Below are 19,970 nucleotides of genomic sequence, written 5' to 3' on the forward strand. Positions count from 1 at the left end.
CTTTTCATGTGCCTGTTGGCTGTCTGTATGTCTCCTTTGGAAAAAATGTCTATTCAGGTTTCCTGCTGACTTTTTAAATCGGGTTATTTGTTTTTTTGATATTGAGTTTTATAAGCTGTTTATATATTTGGTATATTAACTTTTTATTGGTCATATCATTTGCAAATATTTTCTCCCATTCAGTAGGTAATCTTCTCATTTTGTCAGTGGTTTCCTTGGCTGTGCAAAACCTTTAAGTTTAGGTTCCATTTGTTTATTTTTGCTTTTGCTTCATTTGCCCTAGGAGACAGATCCAAAAAACAGTTTGCTCAATTGATGTCAAAGAATGGTCTACCTACGTTTTCTTCTAAGAGTTTTATGGTTTCCCTTCTTTAATTTAAGGTTTTAATCCATTTTGAGCTTTTTTTTCCTATATGGTATAAAGAAATGTTCTAATTTCATTTTTTTTTTTACATGTAGCTATCCAGTTACCCCAGTACCACTTTTTGAAGAGTCTTTCTTTTCTCCATTGTTTATTCTTGCCTCCTTTGTTGTAGATTAATTGATCATAAGTGTGTGGGGTTTTTTTCTGGCTCTCTATTCTATTCCATTGATCTATGTGTCTGTTTTTGTGCCAGTACCATACTGTTTTGATTATTGTAGCTTTGTAGTATCATCTGAAGTCAGGGAGTACAATACCTCTAGCTTTGTAAAGATTGCTTTGACTGTTCAGGGTCTTTTGTGGTACCATATAAATTTTAGGATCATCTGCTTTAGTTCTGTGAAAAATGTCATGGCTATTTTGATAGGGATTGCTTTAAATCTGTAGATTGCTTTGGGTAGTATAGACATTTTAGCAATATCAGTTCTTCCAATCCATCCATAGTATCTTTCCATTTCTTTGTATCATCTTCAGTTTCCTTCATTGGTGTTTTATAGTTTTTAGAGTCTTTTACTTCCTTTGTTAAGTTTATTCCTAGGTATTTTATTCTATATGAGGCAGTTTTATTTTTTTATTTGTTTTTGTTTTTTTGTGTGGTACGCGGGCCTCTCACTGTTGTGGCCTCTCCCGTTGCGGAGCACAGGCTCCAGACGCTCAGGCTCAGCGGCCATGGCTCACGGGCCCAGCCGCTCCGCGGCATGTGGGATCTTCCCGGACCGGGGCACGAACCCGTGTCCCCTGCGTCGGCAGGCGGGCTCTCAACCACTGCGCCACCAGGGAAGCCCTAGGCATTTTATTTTTTTATTTGTTTTTGTTTATATGAGGCAGTTTTAAATGAGATTATTTTCTTGCTTTCTCTTCCTGATAGTTCATTATTAGTGTATAGAAAATCAACAGATTTCTGTATGTTAATCTTGTATCCTGTAACTTTGCTGAATTCATTTATTAGTTCTAATAGTTTTTGTTTTGGGTGGAGACTTCAGGGTTTTCTGTATATATTATCATGTCATCTGCAAACAGTGACAGTTTTACTTCTTCCCTTCCAATTTGGGTGCCTTTTATTTCTTTTCTTTTCTTTCTTTCTTTTTCTTTTTTTCTTTTGTCTGATTGCTGTGGGTAAGACTTCCAATACAATGATAAATAGAAGTAGTGAGAGTGGACATCCTTGTCTTGTTTCTGATTTTAGAGGGAAAGCTTTTAGCTCTTCACCATTGAGTATGATATTAGCTGTAGGTTTGTCATAAATGGCCTTTATTATGTTGCAATATGTTCCCTCTATACTAATTTTGATGAGAGTTTTTATCATGAATGGTTGTTGAATTTTGTCAAATGCTTTTTCTGTATCTATTGAGGTGATCATGTGATTTTTACCTTTGTTAATGTGGTATATTGCATTGATTGATTTGTGGATATTGAACCATCCTTGCATGCCTGAAATAAATCCCATTTGATCATGGTGTATGATCTTTTTATTTATTGTTGAATTTGGTTTGGTAATATGTTGTTGAGGATTTTTGCATCTATATTCATCAGAGATATTGCCCTGTATTTTCTTTTTTAGTATCTTTGTCTTATTTTGGTATCAGAGTAATGATGGCCTTATAGAATTAATTTGAGAGTGTTCCTCTCTCTTTAGTTTTTTGGAATAGTTTGAGAAGGATAATACATATATTCTTTGTATGTTTGATAGAATTCCCCTGTGAAGTCATCTGGTCCTGGACTTGTTTGCTGATTCAATTCACTACTGATTCAATTTCACTACTAGTTTGTTTAGATTATCTCTTTCTCCCTGATTCAGTTTTGGAAGATTGTATGTTTCTAGAAATTTATCCATTTCTTCTAAGTTGTCCAATTTATTAGCATATAACTGTGTAGTATTCTCTTATGATTTTTTTGTGTCTCTGTGATATTGGTTGTAATTTCTCCTCTTTCATTTCTTATTTTGTGTATTTAGGTCCTCTCTTTTTATTCTTGATGGGCCTGGCTAAAGGCTTACCAATTTTATCTTTTCAAAAAGCCAGCTCTTGTTTTCACTGATCTTTTCCATTGTTTTTTGGTCTCTATTTCATTTATTTGCTCTCTGATCTTTATTATTTCCTTCCTTCTGCTGAATTTGGACTTTGTTTTTGTTCTTTTCCTAATTCCTTTAGATAGTAGATTTTGTTGTTTATTTGAAATTTTTCTTGGTTCTTGAGGTAGGCCTGTATTATGGTAAACTTCTCTCTCAGAACTGCTTTTGCTGCATCCCATGGATTTTGGAAAGTTGTGTTTTTATTTTCATTTATATCAAAATATTTTCTGATTTCCTCTTTGATTGCTTTGTTAACCCATTGGTTTTTTAGTAATAAGTTGTTTAGTCTCCATGTTTTTATGTTTTTTCCATTTTTCTTTCTAATTTCTAGTTCCATACCATTGTGGTCAGAAAAAAATACTTGATATAATTTCTATCCTCTTACATTTATTGAGACTTGTTTTATGGTCTAGCATGTGATCTGTTCTGGAGAATGTTCCATGTGCACCTGAAAAGAATGTGTATTCATCTTTTTTGGTGGAATACCCTGCAGATACCTACTAAGTCCAACTGGTCTAAGTGTAGTTTAAGACCACTGTTCCCTTATTGATTTTCTGTGTGCATGACCTGTCCATTGATGTCATTATGGTGTTGAAGCCCCTACTATTGTATTATTGTCAGTTTCTCCCTTTAAGTCTGTTAGTATTTGCTTTATATATTTAGATACTCCTATCTTAGGTGCATATATATTGATGAGTGTTACATTCTCTTCTTGTATTGATCCCTTTATCATCATATAATGCCCTTCTTTGTCTGTTTTAGACACTGTTTTAATGTCTATTTTGCCTGATATGAGTATTGCCACCCCAGCTTTCTTTTTGTTTCATTTGCGTGATATATATTTTTTCCATCCTCTCACTTTCAGTCTGTGTGTGTCTTTAGCTGTGAAGTGAGTCTTTTATAAGCAACATATAGATGCACGTTTTTATATCCAGTCAGCCACCCTATGTCTTTTGATTGGAGCATTTAGTCCACTGATATTTAAAGTGATTATTGGTAAGTATGTACTTATTGCCTTTTTGTTGTTTCCTGGTTGTTTTTGTAGTTCTCTCTTCTTTTCTTCTTTTAGTTTCTTCTCTTGTGGTTTGATGATTTTCTTTAGTGTTATTCTTGTGTTCCTTTCTCTCTGATTTTTGTGTATGTGTTGTAGGTTTTTGATTTGTGGTTACCACGGGGTTCATATATATTGACCTATAACTATATCTACTTGTTTTAAAGTTCTAACACGTTCTACAAGATCTTCCTTTTTTACTCCCCTCCCCCACGTTCTGTGTTTTTGATATCATATTTTACATTTTCATGTCTATCTCTTAACTGTTTAATGTAGTTATAGTCGATTTTACAATTTTTGTCTGTTAATGTTCATACTAGCTTAAGTGGTTGATCCATGGCATTTCCTATATATTTGCCTTTACTAGTGGGATTTTTCCTTTCCTATAAATTCTTACTTCTTTTCTTGTTGTAGCCTTTTCTTTTCCACTTAGAGAAGACCTTTTAACACTTCTTGTAGGATCAGTTTAGTATTGATGAACTCTTTTAGTTTTTGCTTGTCTGAGAACTTATTTCTCTCTCCTTCAATTCTGAGTGATAACCTTACTGGGCAGAGTATCCTAGGCTGTAGGTCTTTCCCTTTCAGCACTTCAAATATATCATACCACTCCCTTACAGCCTGCAAAGTTTCTGCAGAAAAGTCAGCTGAAAGCCTGATACCTTGTATATGAATGTTTTTCTCTTGCTGCCTTTAAAATTCTCTCTTTATCTTAACTCTTGCCATTTTAATTATGATATGTCTTGGTGTTGGCCTCTTTGGGTTCATCTTGTTTGGGACTCTCTGTGCTTCCTGTACCTGGAAATCTGTTTCTTCAGCTTTGGGAAGTTTTCAGCCATAATTTCATCAAATATATTTTTAACCCCTTTCTCTTTTCTCCTTCTGGGACCCCTACCATGTGCATGTTAATGTGCTTGATATTGTCCTGGAGGTCCCTTAACTGTCCTCATTTTTTAAAATTTGTTTTTCTTTTTGCTGTTCTGATTGGATGATTTCCATTGTTCTATCTTTTGGATCATTTATGCATTCTTCTGTATTACCTAGTCTGCTGTTAATTCTTTCTAGTATGTTTTTCATTTCAATTATTGTAGTCTTTAGCTCTGACTGGTTCTTTTTTATGATTTCTAGTTCTTTGCTAAAATTCTCACCTGTTCATCTATTCTTTTCCCAAGTTCAGTTAGTATTCTTATTACTAATACCTTGAACTCTTTATCTGGTAAATTATCTGTTTCATTGGTTGTTCTTTCAGGTTTTTTTTTCTTGTTCTTTCATTTGAAACAAAAACTTCTGTCTTCTTATTTTGTTTAACTTTCTATGTCTCTATGAAATTAGGTGAAACAGTTAACTTGTGGTCTTGAAGAGGTGTTCTTGTGTGGGAGCATCCTATGTAGTCTGCATGTGCCCAGTGGCTTTGATGTTAGAGCTGGATCTGAAATGAGCAAGGGTCATGCCTTCCCCGAGGGTGTGCTGGCAGCTATCACCTTGGTGGGAGGTGGGGCTAGAGCTAGAGCCAGGTGTGAGCCTGGGCTTTTCCTGTGCTCATTAGGCATCACCACCATATCAGGGGTGGGGGTGGGTCCCAAGGAGGTGGAGCAGAAGCCCTGAGGGTCAGATCTGAGCTTATTCCATTCCCTTTAAGTATGTGTTCTCCCCACTCCTGGCAATGGCACCTTCTCCCCAGAGGAGAACAGTGCTGGGGCAAGAGGAGCCAGAGCAGACACCCAGTCTTGGGCACATGCTGGGATGGTCATGGCACACCAGTCAGAGTTGCAGACCACTCCTGATCTGCTGCCTCCATGAGTGTCAGCCATGGCTGCCCTCACCCTGTTCACATGCAGTGCCAGGTCCAAGCCGGCTCCATCCCCACATGAGCCCACTCTCCTCAGGATCAGTACCTCTGCCCTAGAGGGAGCTACACCAGAGCAAGAGGGGCTGGAGCAGGCACCTGGTGCAGGCTGGGTCATGCACTGAGCCAGTTGTGGGAAACTGGCCAGAGCCCCGTGCAGTTTCAATCTACTTCCTCTGCCTTTTTCAGGGAGCAAGCAAGCACATGCACACTCTGCATGAGTGAAGTCTCGATTTCTTACAGTCCTCCTTTAGGTCCCACTGGTTTTCAAACCCACTAAGGGTACTCATCTTCCTGGTTTTGAACCTTAGGGCTGGGGTGCCCAAGATGTGGTTCAAACCCCTCACTCTTCAGGGAGGATCTTTGAGCCCCTGATATCCCCCTCCTCTTCTGTGTCCCCTCCTTGGAGCACAGGTCCCAACCTGATCACTTCCCCTCCCTACCTACTCAACTCTGTGATCTTTCTTTACAAGCTTGGTTGTAGGAGAGTCTTTCTGCCAGTCTCCCATTTGTTTTCAGTGAGAATTGCTCCATGTGTAGATGTGTTTTTTTATGTGTTAATTGGCAGAGGTGAGCTCAGCATCCTTCTACTCTGCCATCTTGATCTCCTTCTGGATCAGATATTTTAAACATTAAAATCAAAATAAACATTCTGAATATATATCAATTATGTTCAGTAGGCCAGGTATAATTTGAAGTATTTTTTATATTAATTAACTAATTTAACCCTCCCGTCAGCCAGTGAGATACATATTGCTTCCCCTGTACTGAATAAGGAAATGAAGGCATAGAGTAGATAAATGACTTGCCCAAGTCACATATCTAATAATCGCCAGAGCCAGTCTTTGAATACATTATAGAGTGGCTCCAGAGTCAGGATATATTATACAAATAAATTGTTCTTTGGAATGTATTTTTTCCCTGATTATAAAGGAACAAAGTCTAATAGTAGAGATTATAAACAACTCATATCTTTGAACAGAGTGGTAATTTTATTATTATATATAATAATATTAATATTATATATAATACAATAATATGATATAATAATTATTAAATTATTATTTTTAATAAACATAGTAGATTTATTTTTTATTTAATTTTATTTATTTATTTATTTATTTATCTGCGGTACGCGGGCCTCTCACTGTTGTGGCCTCTCCCGTTGCGGAGCACAGGCTCCAGGTGCGCAAGCTCAGCGGCCATGGCTCATGGGCCTAGCCACTCCGCAGCATGTGGGATCTTCCCAGACCGGGACACGAACCCGTTTCCCCTGCATCGGCAGGCGGACTCTCAACCACTGTGCCACCAGGGAAGCCCAGTAGATTTATTGAGCGGTGCTATCAACATGTCAAATATAAATACATTCATTCATTAATTGTGGAGTTTTCTCTCATTTTTAGGTAGGTGTTCTAATCAATCCAGAGTGAGTGTTTTGATTTTCTGTTGGCTCTTTGTTTTAAATAATGCTGAGAAATTTTTTCAGTGAGAATTTTAAACATGTTTACTCTGCTTATATGGAAGATTTTTCAATTTTCAAAACCATTGAAAATTTGCTTGCCTACTATATGGTCACTAAAACTCTATTAAGGGCCTACACTCCTTTCCCAAACTTTATTTTGAAATATTTTAAAACCGCAGAAAAGTTGAAAAAAGGAGGTAAAATGAAACTTCTAAATTCACAACATTTGCTTCTTCGCTTTTAAAATTTCACTCATATATCTGCCAACAAGAAGGGTATTGTCTTAAATAACCATAGTTCCATTATCACATCTAGGAAAATTAATGATACTATAATACCATTTAATAAACAGTTCATATTCAGGTTTTCCTAATTGTGCCTAAGATGTCTTAAGTAATTTTTTATTTGCTTACCTATTTTGTACAGCATCCAGTCCAGATTAGCACTTACATTGGTCATTCTGTCATTTTAATTTCATTTAATCTCAGTTAATCTAGAATCTTTTTTGTTTTTCATGACATTAACTTTTTTAAAGAGTCTGCCTGAGCCAGTTGTCCTGTAGAATATCCACTATTTTGATTTTGTCTATTTTATCATGATTAGATCCAAGCCAGACTTTTTTTGGCAAGAATACAGTAAGTGATGTGTGCTTTTTTGTATCACATCAGGTGGTATATAATGTCAGGTTGCCCCACTATTGGTGTTGCTATGTTTAGTCCTGGATCTTTTTCTGAGCATTTTAATACATTCTGTTGATCTAATGTCTACTTATGTGTCATCCCCACATTGTTTTAATTACGGAGACTTTTTACAATATATATTGATACTTAGTATTTATTTTCAGTCATCACTCTTTTTTTCCCCAGGATTTTTCTAGCTATTCTTGCATAGTCTTCTATATGAATTTTAGAATCAACTTGTCTAGTGCTGGGGCAAAAACTATTTTATTGAAATCACATTAAATTCGTATATTATCTCAGAGAAAATTGGTCTTTATGTGATGTTACATTGTCTTAGAACAAGGGATGTCTTTCCATTTGTTCAAGACTACTTTTATGTCTTTCAGAAGTATTTTTACATTTTCTTCATACTGTTTTATACTTCATACTGTTTTTTGTATTTATTCAAGTATTTTCTCTTTTATGATAATCTTATAAATGAGGTATGCTTTTTCATTATATCTTCTATCTGGTTGTTTGAATATGTAAAGGGTATTGATTTTTATATATTAAATTTTATATTATGCTGACTTTCTGATTTATTAGTTCTCTTATTGGTTGTGTTAGCTTTAGCATTGATTCTTTTGGACTTTCTGGGTATAAATTATATTATCTGAGTAACAGTTTTACTTCTTTTCCAATTCTTGAGAAGGGCTTGCGGTTTTCGTACAGACATCTTTATATTGAATTTGGCAGGAAAGATCTTTGCCTTCTAAAATTCTGTATTTTACTGGAATATAATAAATTGTATTTCATTTCTCCTAGCCATAGATAATCAAAGCATAATTCTCCCTGTGCCCCATATAGAGATTAATGGCAATTTCCAAAACTCAATTAGGATGCATAGTTATAGTGTTGCCTAAAACAAATAACTCTTTCGAAAGTTTCATAGAAGGGAGGAGAGAGGTTCTCCTGTCCTTAGCACAGTGCCTTGTGCTTGATGGGTTGCCCATAATCATTTGGTGATGATACATAAGATTGCTGGATATATGTTCTGGCTTCAGAATTTGGCACTTTGTTTGGCCTGCTTTGTTTTTGCAATAAATCTGATCATCTTTTTTCTTTCTTTCCTTTGATCATGGTCCTGACTTGAGGGTTGGTAGAGTTTAAGGAAACTAAAAAATATATAATTCTGCTGTTCCAATCAGTCAGGTACAAGTGGGGTATAATGTCATGTTCTGATTTTCCACAAAGTAAAATACCCAAAGCATCTCCCAAGAAGCATAAAATTTCTTCATTATCTTCTCCAGAATGTATTAATGTCTGGACAATTAGGAAAATTTTAAAATAATACATTTCAGTTTTATAGTAGGTTTAGAAACATTACCAAGGGAAGTAGTTAATTAATGTTTTTAAAAAGAGTCCTAGAACATTAATTCAAACATTCTGATGACTAATACACACAGTTAACACTGCATTGTAGAATATGAACCCGGTGGATATGGCATAGATTAATTCATTCAGTTAATATTTGAGTTAACTCTTGAGGACCTTCTGTGTTTCGAGCATTTGGACCAGGCACTATGGATACAAAAGTGAATTAAATCCGATCCTGACCACAGGGGCTAGACAAACACACAAATGGGTCTGGAGGTTTGTGACTTAGATGCATGGGTTTCAGTAATGGTACTGCTGCTCCTTGGTTGTGTGACCCATCTTCTGACTTATTTTCTGAAAGCTGCTATTCCCTCCCTTTAAAATGGTGTTATCTTTGTTGTTTATTAATTAGCTATCTTAAAATTCTTAATAGTTGTCAAGTTTTGTTTGTTTTGTTTTAATTTAAGAGATTCTCTAATTTTTCCACTGTTATCAGTGGCACTACCAGTTGTATAAGGTTATTTGCTGATCTTCAAGTTACTGAAACTCTTTTTACCAGAGTTTATTTTCTTTGCATGCTCATGGATGTGGTCCCAACTATTCTGCTGGAGGTCTGAACTATAGCAAAAAAATGAAAGCAAACCTGTGCAACTGTTACCCCTGTGCTGAGGCACAGGATTAAGCTTCTCCTCTCAAGTCTCATCAGTTGCAGGTTACAGCCATCTCCCAGTAACTGGTCCTGGAAGCAAACTCCTCCAGGTGGATGGGCGTATAGACCTCTGTTTAAGGACCATTGTGGTCCATAGGATCTGCCAGGCCCTTGATGTACTACAAACATTAAACTGACAGATAATAGCCAGTTACCCAGAGGATTTATAGCTTCTGCTGGCTGCGAGCCCTCAGTGAACTCTGGAAAACGCATTTTCTGCCCACACCTTGAGAAGAGGCCTGCTTTCCATGCACAGGTCCTTGCTCAGCACCAAGGAAGACACAGCCCTCCCATTCCCACACCTTGCCTGACACACTGGCTCTGAGATCCCAGGAAAAAAAACTTCATCTTCTGAGATACTGTCCAGTGTTTGCCATCCCTCTTGGCTTAGTCTTCGTAGGCCTCTGGAAAGGAGCTAAACATGATTTCAGATGTTAAAATCATTAGACAAAGTGAAAAAGAAGATGCTCACATAGAAGATTAAGTGGCACAATTATCAAAAGATAAAAATTATGAAGGTAAAAATAAAATGGGCTGCAGAATTAAGTAACAGAATAAAACTTCCCTGAGCAGAAGAATGATAAGATTCTGCAGATTAAAGGGCTGTCAAGTCCCAAGAAAGATTAATAACAACAAAGACACACTTGGACATACCCTGGTGAAAGCAGTCTGTTGGCACAATTCCCTCTTGCAGGGGAGGTCAGTCTTTTTTCAGGCCTTCATCTGGTTGGATGAAGCCCACTCACATTATGGAAGGCAATCTAATTTACTCAAGGTCTGTTAACTTAAATGTCAATCCCATCCAAGAAATACTTTTCACAGAAACATCTGGAATGTTTGATCAGATAAAAGTGAAATAAAATATAGATTTTTTTTGGGTAAAATTTACTTAAAATAGCAAAATATTTGGGGATGCTTTTCCTTAAGCTTATTCCTTTCTGTATATTCTCTATTGAAAGCTTAAACAAACATGTATGATCGTATTTCCAAATGATATTATTTCAGTAGGCAATCTAAATTTAAAACTAAGCTTATATTGGGTTGGCCAAAAAAAGTTTGTTCGGGTTTTTCCATAAGATGTTATGGAAAAACCCGAACGAATTTTTTTTGGCCAACCCAATATCTTTAGAAAATTCATGTTAAAATTCTAGTGTTCAACACATTCTTATCCTGAAGTTGAAACTGTAAAACATGTAATTTTTTTCTTTGTACTTTCATAAGCTAAGGATGTAGATTTGGGGTTTTTTTAGTTTTTTTTATTTTCATCATTTTGAAATTACTTTCTAATTGGATAAGAATTTTAAAATCAGTAGTCAGCCTTGGCCTATTTTATGGCGGTCAGATTATAGTAGTGAGAATACGTATGTAAGATGTTGCTAATTCCTGAACCCTGTGGTATGACCACTCTCATTTTAAAGCCAGTGTGTCGTGCCAGACTATTCTTCGCGGTTGCAGCTAGAGAGGGTTGTGAGAGTGTGAGGGCTGAGGAGGTGAGGATTTCACCATCAGTTCTGTATACTTCAGAGTAAAGTCTTACAATAAGAATCAGCATTATTTGAATATTTTAAAATATGTTTTACTTGGGTTTTAAAAAAAACTTTGCAAGGCCAGTGTTATCTAAGAATAAAAATGTCTTTCCATCAAAATTACTTTAAAGACTTTATTACATTTAAGACAGAACTGTTAATTTGGTGTATAGTATTTCTTCAAAAAAGGACATCTGTTTTACTAGACTCTTAAGGTCAGAAATCATAATTTATCCTTTATAATTTATCTTTTATCACTGAGTGCCAAATAGCCACTTACAACTAAATATTAGCTGATTGAATACAGGTAGTATAGTGCTTTACACTTCACTGGCTAACAATACATACTGAGAGTATTTTTAAATGAAACAAAAACTATTTTTTAAAAATCTTGTTTCACAGTACTTAGTTCATTTTGAATATACTCTTACAAAAGTGATAAAAAGTGATTGTTTTGTGTTGATCTCATTTATTATACTATAAGAAAAAATGAGTTAAATGCCTATAAATGAGAGGAGCTAGTGTTTTGTTTCAACTAGGAATTGTGCTATTTGCTCTTGACAGTGCATTGCAGTTCTCACTTCTAACCACCCCTGCATGGTTAGCTTTTAGCGTTATTTAACTGTTAAGTTACTCACATGTTAACTATTCACATGTTGGTCTGCTGATTGACAGAGGTTGAAAAGTAAATGAGAGCCACACCTGTATTCATTTTAAACTTGCGCTTGATTTTGAACCAGTATCTTTACAGATGAGATGCAATGTGTTACATCCTTAGAAGCTGTTTATTACAAAGAAATGCAGTAGAGGACATGGGGAACAAAAAGATAAACTATACATGGTAAAATGATTTTTCTCAAGGTTAGCAGTCTATATTGTCATTTTAAAGGAGAGAATCAAGGGAACTTTTTTTTCTTCAGTACTCTGTGATGATTGAATAGATAGCCGATTGTATCATAGTAGGAAATCAGATGATCAAAGAGAATTTCAAATAGATTTATTTTTTGTTTTTGAGAAAATAAGGAAGCGATTCTTTTCATAGACTTTGTGATATTTCTTTATGAAAACTTGATGACCTCAAGACAGAAGCAAAACTTTCATTGAAGGAATGTAGCAGAGGGAGATAATGGTATAATTTTTGAGCTGAGAACAGAATAAGAGCACATCTTCTGCTATTGCTGGATACCACTTGAATGAGGAAATTGGCTTAGCTCACCTTGAGTCAGGTCTCTTAGTTAGCTAAACTCTCCAACTGTTTCTGACCAAAGAATTCATGATACCACTTTAAAGGATTCTGCCATCCAAGTGAGGCTGTTTTCTTGTAAGCTGTAGGAGTCATGTCTTGCTGACATAAATGTTTTCAAAATAAAATGTATAGGTATAATAAGCAAATATTCACAATCTTTTCATTTCACAGGGATTATCAGTATAGGAAGAAAGCCTTGTAACCACCATGTAGATACAGCACCAACGGTAAGGCAATCTATTTCTACATTGTTAAAACTGTTAAGAAGGCACAAAATAATACTGGTTATAGTGACACAAAATGCCATTGTAGAAAACTCTTGTAACCTACCTTTTGCCAAGAGTTATATCCCTTTAAGAAAATTACCTTATGTTTTCTAATTAATCAAGGTAACCTATCAGTTTTTACTAAGATATAGGAAAATAAGATGCTGTATCATTTTTATAGGTACTTGTTTATATTAATGTTATGAATAGAATGGTATTTAATTTTAAAATACTTTATACTTTTGATAAAATACTGTAAATCTTTATGCAAATTGATTTACACCCTTGTAAAAATGAGTGTTATTTTCTGCACATCATTATTTAGAGTGAATGTTTTGTAATAGTGAAAGTAGGCCATTATGCTTCATTTCTCTTGTAGATTACTATGCCTTATTATTATAGAAGTGAAATCTAATCTTTTACCCCACTACTATTACTACCAGACAACAAAAGGCATTTAATAATTATAGTATCTATTTACTATATTAAAAATAATTATAGAAAATAATATAGAAGGAAGACAAATAAATTTCCCTTTTAATCTCTGTATATAGTATTTGTATGTATGAAATACACTTCAGTTGCTGGTTCCCACTTGAAAGATTCACAAGAAATAGACTAGAGTATATCTCTTCACTAAGCATATTCTTATTTCTTATCCTTTCTGTATAATAAATCTTTCAAGTACTCTGTACAATTCAGCATTTCCTATTGTGAGAAAGAGTTAGTAATACCTTTTTTACGAAAATAAAAATGTATTAAACTATATTTGAATTTTATTAATAATATTTTCCTCACGGACAGATTGGCTCCATTTTTTCTATTTGTTATAAATCCATATAATTGATTCAGCAAGTTTGGTAACTTAATACGTGGGGCTTCAGAAACGACTGGGTTTGAGGAATTAATCATTAGCATAGTCATAAAAAGGTACATGGATATAGTGTGTGTGTTCCAGTTATCCTTTAGTAAGTATGCTAAAAGAATAGCCGTAACATTATGTAAATTTTATTCATTAATATTAAAAATGGAAGCCTAGCAATTATGGAAAATTAATTATTTTAAGGTATTTGAATAATCTACTCATTTGACTATTTTATATACTTTTGAAATTTATTTTATTCCTGTAGGGTTTCCTGCAGCACCTTGTTTACATTCTGGGTGTTTTGTACATTTTGGAACTCAGAAAAGTGTAACCTGCCAGGTGTTTTTGTTTCACCCTGTAGGCTGATGGCAGATTCCCATGTGAATTAAATCATAAAATAATAGAATCAAATATTCATGAAATCATGAGAAATAATGGCATGAACAAAATTTACAGTAGTGCCCTGATCTCGAAATTACTCCTGTGAATTAGGAACAAAATCTAATGCATAATACTTTAGGTATCATTGGTTTTTGGTTATGTTCTCCCAGTTGGATTATTAAATGGTGGCTCCTAATATATTAATAACATTTCTACTCTGTATAGTTGATAAGTTTTAAAATACTTGGTTTATACAGACACTCCCCTAACACTCATTAGATCCCCAGGGTTGACTTGAGCCAGTCTTCCTTTCTGATGTCTTTTTCTGAGCTCTTCTCCTTCTGTCTCTTTACTACAACTTAAGCATATTCAACAGCCTTTCTCCTCTCCCCCATAGTTCCCCAGCTTGCTGACAGTTAACCTTGGCCCTTTCTCCATAACCTCTAAATAGAATCACAAGTCTGTTCATTACCCAGTCTCTGCTGGGCCCCAGGACAGATAAAGTCTGCTTTTCACAGAAATATAATTTTACATAATTTTCATCCTTTGGGTCAGTGTGCCCTTATTTTCCCTAAAGGGTTTAAGAGAAGAAAATATTCAGAGATAAAAGAAATAGGAAAAAGTCTGTCTAAAAGTTTTACAAAGTGGGATATTTGTGAGTTCAAACTTTGTACTGTACTGGCTAAAAACGAGAGAGACTCTTTGGGCCTGAGAAAAAAAATAGAAGGGGAGTGGGCCAGGATTTCAGAATGGCTGAGGCTCTGAATGACTCTTGTCCTCGTACCTAGCCACCAGTTTCCAGCCTACCTCTCTACAATTCCTTTGGCTCTAAGTCCTACCATGAATGGCTGGGGTCTAGGAGTGCTAGATGCTACTTATGACTATTCAGCAGGGGAGGGAAGCAAGACTTTCTTAGGCCTCTGTGACAGGGAAAGATGTGTTTCTTGACGTTTCAGGTTGGAATGAACTTTTCTGTAAATATATGGTTACAGAGGATAGTTTGATCCTATAGCATTATAGTGGGATGCAGTAGTGTTCTTTAAGTGAATATAGGTTAGCCTGAGAACAAAACCCCTTTTGTCCCTTGGTTCTGTGTTCTCACTCTCTCTTTAATTTACTTGTTTCCCTTTTTTTTCATTTATTACATGAATTTTAATTTTTTGTTTGGATTTTTTTTTCTTTTTGACATAAATAATACCATATCTGTGTTTGAGGTTCCTTCAATAGAAAGCAAAACAGAATATCCCCACATGGCATGACCCCCTCCACCAAAAAGGATCAAACCTTCCTTCTTAACTGGCTATAATCACTACTTACTTTTTTTTGCATTCAGAGCTCTTAATTTTGTTCATATCTAAGAGTATATTTTCAAGTTACTTTTTCAAGAAATATAAATTGAGAATTATATTACCTGAATCTGCATATTTTAAACTGCATATTTTAAAATATCTCTCATTTGTCTTTGCATAAGACAGCTTGCCAGGGCTTTTAATTATTTGAATATAACCTTTTCCCTTCAAAACGTTGTGGAAATTGATCATCTTTTTGCTTTCTGTCATTGAGTATTTCAGGAGAGACATTCAAATCAGTCTGATAGTTATTCCTTTGTATAGGTAGCATGTTTTGCCTGTTCATGTATTACAGATTTTCTTTTATTTTCTTTATACCTAATGTCTTAGCTCAGATTTGATTCATAAATGTGTGGCTTTCTTTTCACTGATTTTTGGGCTGAATGATCTTCACTCAGACGTGTTACTATTATAGGAAAAGCAAATAAGACATCATACAATCATAATATTAGATTACATGAAGGTAGTTAGATCATGCCACTTTAAGAGCTGGTTGCTGCACCTGCTTATAGCCTCCAGCAAGTTAAGGATAATATCAGACTCAGATTAATCAGAGTTCATTGTCTGAACCCTGAAAGGCAGGTGTAAAAGTAAGTTAATAGTTAAATCAGCATAGGCTTGAGTCCCATAGTTACTTTAAATGGAGGACTTATTTGCAAACCAAAGAGAAATAGCAACTAGCATAATGAAGTCTTCCACCCACATGTCTGGTCTTTTCTTACTTTAGGTTATTACACGAAGGACTTAGTTAAAACATACCTGCCTTTTAATGTGCAGTCATATGCACAGCAGTTCCCATAGCTTTTCCTATGTTCTGGTGGAATTAAAACATGGTAAACCATGTTGAATATATAAAGTATTTTTAGTGATTTGAGGAGAACTGTTTTTGAATCTCTTCCAGTGAAAACTGGTACGATAAAATTCAGATAACATCAACATGGCCTATTGTAGTCAATCATTTTTGTAAAGCTTCTGCATTCCAAACCTGTAACCCTAATACTATTTCTTTCTTCTTATTTTATTCAGAGATCCCACAACCCCCACTAATGGGAGCAAATTTTCTTTTAACAAAGGGATTTTTTGTCAGTTTATAAAATTACAGCTTATGTTTTCGTAGAAGTCTACACATCTACCACAGCAGGTTGAAACAAACTCCTGCCTGTCTCATCAGAATTATACCAGTTATGGAACACTTTTGCCATCTGTTAAAGTGTTGCATAAATTATTAAGAATTAAAATATCCTAGCTTGATTGGAAATTTAAATGTTGGTTCATTATTCTTCATTGTTATAAGACCAGTTTAACAAGCTGTTCATTCATTCTGCAGTTACACTCCTTCTAGGTTTTCTAAGGGCTTGATTGATAAATTTTTGTCACATGATTTTTCATCAGTGGTAAACTTTACTGTGTTTTAGAGTATTTTATTATTGTGAAAATATATCTGAGATGTTTGTGGTATTGCTTGCCCTTACAGTAAACTTATTCATAAATGTACATACAAATTAAACTTTATTCTGAGCCTCTTTTGGATTATATGATTATGGATTATATGATATTCATTCTACAACATTTTGAGTTGTTTCTGTTGTTAGATTATTATCATTGTTTAGCCCACTCTAGGTTCACAAGATTGCTACATATTGCATTATTGCACATTAGTTTAATAAATTTATACATATGTTTACATAAAATATGTCTTTCACATTTTAACATACTGTTGGGGGCAGCCAATCTATAGAATTTTCCAGGAATTCATAGTTATGTAAACTAGGGTGAATGTGCCCCTATAAAACTCATAAAATAGAACCTATGGGCAATCTCTTCCTGAAGGCAATTACAGGGTGGAGAGGGAACTGATAAACTATAAGCTTTTATAACTTGTCATAAAATAATCTGTTTTCACTTATCATTAAAGTAGCAATTCAGAGCAATTCTATTGAAATTCAAATGTAAATGCAAAATTGGTTCTTTTTTAAGACCACTTGTGAGTTATCCATAATATAACATTTTTCTTAAGTATTTGCACATTAATTTTTCTCCAGATATTGTAAATTATGAAGCTTATGTTGATTTTTCCCATTAGCATACTCTGCTGACATTTGTTTTTCTCAGACGTTTTTCCCCCAGTTCTCTTTTGACTTTGCTAAATTTCTCTACCTGAGAAAGTTTTAAAATTCTGAAAGTGTCATATTACTGGAGGACTATAACATAAGAGTGGCATAATAGGAATTTATTTTCTAAATTATCAGCAAACATTAGGTGTATGGTGCCCATAGGACAGTACAGTATCAAGTGCTGGGGTAGGTGTGGGAGTGGTATGGGGGAAAGCAGAAATACAAAAAAGTATAAAACATGCTTTGTGTCTTTGAGCAGCTCTTGGTCTAATTAGAAAAGTGAACTGTAAATAGTTAAATCTCAATACATGAAGTGGATAAAAGTTCAGAGCAATATAGTACAGATGTCATGTCAACAAGGCAGCTTGTACTCAAGTATAGGAATATGGGATGGGCCTTTAGGAATTCCCAGGGCTGTAGTGATTTGGGAAGGCTGTTTAGAGTAGGAAGGTGCTAAACTGGATCATAAAGGACAGATGGGATTTTAAAAGGAATAGGATGTTCTAGACCAGAGTAACAGTGTGACCAAAGATAGTAGAAGGAAAGTACAGAGTTTATAGATGGAGACAGTTTGCCTGAAGCAGAGCATTTCAGAACATGAGACAGATTAAGAAAAGGTAATTTGCGCATGATTTATAAAGATCATTGGATGGATGTTAGGTAAAAAATTAAGACTTTATCAATATAAGCAACAGTAAGGCATTTGAGCATGAGAATAAGATGATCAAGGGGTAATGTTTTTAAAAAATTAAAAGCAGCTCATGAAATTGCAGGTAGGTGGAGATTAGAAGAAAGTAAATGATCTGTGAAGCTACTATAATCCACATTCAAGGTGCTAAGGGTCTGAATAAGGAAGGGGCAATGGAAATGGTAATAGAGGTATGCTTATGAGAAAGATTTGGAAGTTAGAATTGATGATAGAAATTCAAAAGAAAAAGAGGTAAATGATGGCTGGAGACATAGGTTACTGAGGGAATGATGACTCTGTTAACAGATATTTTAAAAAATAGGCATGAAGGATGATTTTTAGAGAATAATAGATTCAATTTTAGACATGTTAAATTTCAGGTAACCAGAAGCCATGAACAAGTAGAAATGTTCAGTAGAGAACTGAGAATATAGGCTTGAACCTCAGAAAAGAGGATGAGTTTGAAGATCTAAATTTGTTGTGCTTGATAGAGCCACACTGAACAGCTCTGGGGTCCAGAAGGGAGATCCAGTGGTCAGAAGCCTCAGACCTCGGTTGTGGGAAGTCCTGTTTATCATTATAAGTGGAAAGCAAGCAGACTCTTCACAACAGGTGTGCAAAGTCCCTGTCCAGGAAGGGGGCAGATATCCAGTCTTTAGAAAAAGCTCAGGAACCAGTCTCCTCCGACTCACCTCCCAAATTCGTTCTCCATAGAGTTATTTATCCAAGGCATAAATACGATCATATGTTAAAGATCTTGTGGTGCACCCCATCTCCTACCAGTTGAAAGCTAAGCTATCTAGCATGTGGTCTGAAGCCTTCTGCTACCTTTGTAGACTTATTTCCAACTTTTCCCCAATACTCAACGCTGGCCGCTCTGAGCTACTTGTAGTTCCCCAAACATGTCTAGGTCTCTCGCATTGAGGAGTAATTTTAGAAGAGGGCTTAAGAACACTGAGTCCAGACCAGATGTCCTGGCTTCAAGTCCTGCTTTGGCCACTTTTACTCCATATGACTTCAGGCAGGATTCTTTACCTGTTTGTCTGCAAGTGGGAGAATACCTACCTCAAGGATTGTTGTGAGGGATAAATGAGTTGAGACACATTCCACTCAATATTTTTCTGTATGCCAGATATTGAATATTATTTCACCACAAGAGATGGCCAGATAATATGGACATGAACATATCCCAAGCCTGAATCAAAGGGAGGACCCCAGGGTCCCAGCTGGGACAGGGACACTGGGAACAAAGGAATCTGATGAAGGTTGCCGCAATGACCTGCGTGCCTCTTGACCAACCTTCTTTCTTTTTCTCTTTTCATTTTTTAAAGTGTGTTTATGTATTTATTTATTTATTTATTGCATATTGTGACTGTCTCCTGCTGTCGATGCAGAAATCCAGTTACACCAGGACAACAGGCATATAAACTGGGATTGTCTTGGGCAGTCCTAAATGTGTGATCCCTTTATTCATTGATTCTGTAAGTCATGGCAGCCAGAGTGATCTTTTTAAAATATAAGTCAGAATGGGTTATCCCTCTCCTCATTAACACTCTTCAATAACTTCTCCTTACTTGTAGAATAAAACCCAAACCCTTTGCTGGGGCCTACCAGGCCTTGCCTGATCTGGTCTCTGCCTACCTCTTCAACATCACCTTATGATACTCTTTGCTCTGAGTTTCTGGAACACAGCCAACCTTTCTCCTACTCACCTAGCAGCTTTGAACATTTGGTCTCTCTGCCAGGAATATACATCCCCTTTTGCATAATGGGCTTTTTCTTTAGATCCCAGTAAATGTCAGCTTTTCAGAGGATCTTCCTTCACCATTCTATCTGAAGTAGATACTCCCCACTTAGTCTTTTTATTACACCTTTTTTTTTCCTTCTTAATACTTATCCCAATTTGTAATTTTTTTGTTCAGTTATTTCCATGTTTATCTCT

At 35.5% G+C, this 19,970-nt stretch overlaps 1 protein-coding gene across 13 annotated transcripts in view; it reads left to right on the forward strand.

The window, feature by feature from the left end:
- Positions 1-19,970, forward strand: part of AHI1 (Abelson helper integration site 1) — a 194,821-nt gene that overhangs the window by 108,119 nt on the left and 66,732 nt on the right. For all 13 annotated transcript variants that reach the window (XR_003681424.2, XR_003681426.2, XR_003681425.2 and 10 more), the window contains one exon: positions 12,537-12,592. Coding sequence is in view for 10 of the 13 variants with exons in the window: in XM_024122533.3 (XP_023978301.1) it covers positions 12,537-12,592 (56 nt within the window). In the remaining 3 variants the exon portion in view is untranslated. The remainder of the gene's footprint in view (positions 1-12,536; positions 12,593-19,970) is intronic.

The sequence above is a fragment of the Physeter macrocephalus genome, chromosome 10 (assembly GCF_002837175.3).
Source record: "Physeter macrocephalus isolate SW-GA chromosome 10, ASM283717v5, whole genome shotgun sequence".
Classification (NCBI taxonomy): Eukaryota; Metazoa; Chordata; class Mammalia; order Artiodactyla; family Physeteridae; genus Physeter; species Physeter macrocephalus.